At 41.3% G+C, this 4,908-nt stretch overlaps 1 protein-coding gene across 1 annotated transcript in view; it reads right to left on the bottom strand.

Annotated features, from left to right (window-relative positions):
- Positions 1-3,472: 3,472 nt before the first annotated feature.
- The window catches only part of NME5 (NME/NM23 family member 5), a 7,209-nt gene continuing 5,773 nt past the window's right edge, over positions 3,473-4,908 (bottom strand). The window contains exon 5 of the mRNA XM_026047579.1: positions 3,473-3,804. Coding sequence (XP_025903364.1) covers positions 3,718-3,804 — 87 coding nt within the window. The 3' untranslated portion in view covers positions 3,473-3,717. The remainder of the gene's footprint in view (positions 3,805-4,908) is intronic.

The following is a 4,908-nucleotide window of genomic DNA, read 5'->3' as shown; positions in this document are numbered from 1 at the left end:
CGCTTTCTTCTCGCCCCGGCCCTTTCGCCCCACAGCAATGCTGAGGGCCCCACAATGGGCCCTCCCGGGCGCTTGTGGCACTGTCCCTATGATCACCTGGCAGGAGGCAGCATGACAATAACGTGACAGGCATCCTCCGAGGACGCTCCGCATATCAGTCACGCTGCTGACACACTCCACACCCCGGGCGCATGCAGGCTTCGGAGCTTTGGAAGCGCAGGCAGCTGCTAATGAGGGCCCATCCACAGACTGTGGGCGCTTCTGTGTCGCTGCCAGGGAGGAGAAACGCGGAGGAGAAACCGCCCGTTCCCTGTGAGGCCCCGGTGCCCTCACGACGCTGCTTAGAGCCAAGTCGCGGTAAAGCCAAGAGCATCAGCTCATCAGCACTGGGGTCTCGAGTCTGATCTACCGCCCAAAAACCAATCTACCAACTGCCATTTAAAAGAAAACAGCACTGCAAAAAGCCATTAACAGTTAACATGAAGAGATTCTGTATTTCCAACAACAGAAATCAATTACTTACACAGTATTTTCGCCACAGTATTTTCTGAGGAGGCACTGCTGGTGGGCATGGACAAAAACAAGTAACATTTGCCATCTAGAGTAAGATGATTGATCTTGGTCTGACTGCTCTCACTTAACAAATGAAAATTAACTAAGGCCCTTGTGTCTTTAAATCAAGTCAGTCAATCTAATACAGCACTGATAAGGTTAGGGCTCGTGTCACTCCACATGGTGTGAGACAACCTTCGCTTGGCTTTATCCCAACATACCAGTTTTATTTAGACCACTGGTGTGTAAAGAATGATCCAGATCAGTAACTTTAATGAAAAAGAAATAGAAATCCTCTTTTTTTTCCTCTAGATAAGAGAAAAGAGAGAGAGAAGGGAGGGGGGAAAAAAAGCGCCTTTCCATTTTCCTTTTTTTTTTTTCCCCCCCCCGCCCCCCCCCCCGGTAAAGTTGCTGAATGAAAGTGCTGGGGTCTGGGCAGTGACTCATTTCCAAGGCTTGGCCTGCTACAGTGCTCCGACTTGTGCAGGCCAAAGGAAACCGGCTCGGGCTGAGGCTGCTGCCATCTCTGAAGTGCACACTGGGCTCCTGGCAGTTTAACGGGCCTGTTCTTAAAGATAATATCTCTCATGACACAGAAAGGCTGAACCTTCTTATACTTCAGACTCAGTCTATGTAGGTCTAAGGAGAACAGCCAGCACAGGTGACAGCAGCACAGTACAAACAATGTTCTTGGATGAAGCCAGTTGAAAAACCAGAATTATGGGAGAGGTTGAACTGCTGTTTTATAGACATAGGCTCATGTAGCTCCATTCCAGCCCTTAAGTAGTAAAACTAAATGAACTCGCTCAATATTAAAAATACCCAATAAAATTAAATAGGGAAAAAAATATTCTATTAAGAGAGAACGGGTCACTGCCTCCCACAGAGAGCAGTTTACCTTGCTAACACCACATCCAAGACATGACTTTAGCTCCTCTGTGATTCTTTCCAAGGCTACATTTTCTTTGCTATGGATTGGTATCATAAGCCAAGCCTGTAACACCCCGGGCCGAAGAAAACCTCAAGCCCTAAAGCGAAGTCAGCAGCGCTCCCTCCAGAAGCCTCTCCTGTGGTGTCACAGCTCCCCCAGGGGACCAGGGGCTGCCTGTGGTTGCTCTGCATTCCAGCACTGACCTGCCATCTGCATCCCGCTTCCTAATGTGATTCCTCAAGATCTCCGCAGCGAGGCCAATACTTGAGCTAGGCGCACAGACCCCTTGGGTCCAGGGGGCACCCAAAGGATGAAGGCAACTTCTGTATTTCGGTCTTCCCTTCAGGAAAAACGGGAAGCGGATGACAATCAGCAGTAGACATCGGTACTTTTAACATTAGAGACCGATGTCCATAACAGATGTACTCTTGAATGACCAAAATTTCATATTGACCAGGTTATAAAACAAAACATTGGCAACATCAACTGTTTTTGCCCATTCCATGGCCCTTCCAGATATACCCTAAGGACTCTTACAACTGCTATGGAAGTTGGAATCTTCCACACCTATGAAATAACACAGCTCTGTCACCAAAATTAATAAAAAAATAAAAAAGAGAAAGAATTCCAGCAGTAACATAGAGGAGATATTTATTGTCAAGCAGTATTACTTCAACAGATGTAACAAATTCCTCAGTAACTAAAAAGGTGTATCAGAACATGTCCTAAATGCAATTAATTTTGGTTTCTAGCATCTCTAAAGAAGAAAATTTGGGGTTTTGCAGGCAAGAAACTAAAAGCAAAAGTATGCTGTGACTGGAGCAATCAGACACTGCCAGGTGACAGAAATAATTATAGGCAAAATTAGTTATAAACAGATCAGTTTACTGCTGTTTCTAAACATTTTGTATTTTTTTCTTCATATTTGAGATTTGTTTTTTGTTCCATTTGTTTGTCTTCTGGTGGGGGAAGTTGCAAAAACTCATAATTGTTCCTTTAGGTCTCATTTTCAGACTGCTCATCTGACTGTTTATTCTTTCAGCTGGCAATACTGGTTCTTCCCACTGAGAAGACAAACAATGAGCTGAAAAAAAATGCTACAAATGACTTATGTTTCTGTAATTACTCAAGTTGGAATGAAGCTATACATATATAAAAGAAATTATGAAATTGTTTAGTATTGGTCAAGCATGCTATTACTTCCAAGCTGTGAGAACTACTTTTTCTCCATTCTAACAAGGAAAGCCGTAAGATGCAAAGCTTGAAGCTAAAAGTGTAAGCACAGCTCTAATTAAATAAAATAATCAAATAAAAAAAACTCTGGTTGATTGTTTTATAAAAAGAAATCCTGCACTGCTGTGCAGGCCCCTAATCCATTCCCTTGAAATTCTCCAATAGAACAGAGCAAAGTGTAAACAGCAATGAAGAAAACAAAAGAACTTGTCTTACCTTTTAACAGGAGTAGAAGAACACAAATAACATCCTTTAGGGTGAGCTGTTGTGATTACACATCTTTCTTTTAGGCAAATATTGGAACATACCATTGTTATTTGCCAGAAATATACTCACTTGGGATTTTTAGTGAAAATCAAAGATTTTTATAATCATTGTGCCTTTTGCCAGCGAGATGGGAGATATGCATACAACATCTTCCTCCAAATACACTTCTGCCAAACTACCTCAGAGAAAAGTGACCACCTTTGAGATTAACCTTAGCTGGGTGGTTTAATCAGCAATTATAGTGCTAAAATCACTAATGTGCACCCAGCAATTGTCTTCTAAGTTACATCCAGATACCTCCCCTCCTGATGGAACGTGTGGCTGCTAAGCAAGTGCTGAACCACAAGTCTCAGTTCCGCAGCGTGGAGACCAGCTGTATGTCATTGGGGAAGTTGCAGTGGTGCAATTAGCTTCCTCAGACAGCTAAATCAAGGAAATCAACAGTTAAATAACATCTGAATGATGATTTTCTATTTTTTTTCTCTCTTCTTTTTTTTTTTTTTTTTAATTCAGCTGGCACAGTAAATTTATCATGATCCTACAATCACTACGTGAATATAAAAACTCGCAGAACTGTTCAACTCTTGCTAAGTGTATGTTTATTTATCTCAAAGATACAGGGAGTTATGACAACAATATTTACTCCAGATATTAATTACATATCCAAGAAATGCACGGAAAATGCTAATACGTATCTTTAACATGGAATGCTTGAGATGATTTTCCCTGAGCTCTCACTCTTGAGGCTCTGCCTCAGTGGTCTGAAGTTGCAGCCTGGGTTTATTGGGATTGTGCTCAATCAGCCATTTAGCGAGCCAAGTCTGCAAAACAAAAAGAACATGGTCAGTGTTTTCAGTAGTGTACACAGGAGAAAATGAAAAAGCATTCTCTGAAATTCAGAGACCTTCCCACTACACTGAGAAATGAAGACAAACAAATAACCAATTTTCTAAAGGTTATTTTACATCTTCACAGCTTTTATTGCATCTGAACAATTCCTCCCGATCTTTGGAAGCCAGCTTCTCCAGACAATGTCTATCTTTGTGAACATTTCAGCAATACCTCAAATAATCAGGCAAACTTTATTGTGAAACGAGTCTGTAGAGCATACAGAAAAGTGCTTATTGAAATATTACTTCTAATAACATTTACAGATGTTTTATCTAGTAATTTTCCATTAAATGTCTTTAAAGACATTTAATTAAATTAATTAATTGATTGTACTGCAATCACCTTATGCTTAAAGATTAAAAATTAAACATCAATATTAAAACTAACTTTTTAAGTTTTCCAGCAAATTGTACTGAAATAAAAATGTGGGACGTAGGAATGTCTTGAGTTCTAACTTTGTCTGCCAATGACTGCCTTGGCCTTAGGCAAATTAACCTCTTTGCCTCAATCCCTCCACTTGTGAAGAGAAGTTTTTAACACATCCTTATTTACTTCACAAGGCAGTTGACAATTTGTTTCTGGAATGCTAAGTACAGCCAACTTCATACTATACTGTGAAGTAAAAGAATTGATAGAATAAGAGACCAGTAAGGTGACACTTACTGTTGTTATTCTCCTTGTAATTCCAGATACAGAAAGATTGGTTTGTCAAGAGTGAGACAAGCAGAGCACCAAGGCAAAGGCAATGTTCCCAGCGCAACCAGTTAGCAATAGCAGCAACCCCTTCCCAAAGCCCTTGGAAAGACTACTTAGGAAAAATGGAACAGTTGAGCCTGACTAAATTTACTCAATGTTCCTTGGGAATTGTCTGAGACACTATCTCTGCTGCTAGAAATTACTTCAGAGAGGACAGGCAAAGTTCTGCAGCCTGGAAAAGGAAGGAAGGAAGGAAGGAAGGAGGGAAGGAAGGAGGGAAGGAAGGAGGGAAGGAAGGAAGGAAGGAAGGAAGGAAGGAAGGAAGGAAGGAAGGAAGG

The sequence above is a fragment of the Nothoprocta perdicaria genome, unplaced genomic scaffold (genome assembly GCF_003342845.1).
Source record: "Nothoprocta perdicaria isolate Ctin4 unplaced genomic scaffold, notPer1 scaffold_5, whole genome shotgun sequence".
In the NCBI taxonomy this organism is placed as follows: domain Eukaryota; kingdom Metazoa; phylum Chordata; class Aves; order Tinamiformes; family Tinamidae; genus Nothoprocta; species Nothoprocta perdicaria.
The sequence above is the reverse complement of the archived record's forward strand: the minus strand, read 5'-3'. Positions and strand labels throughout refer to the sequence as shown.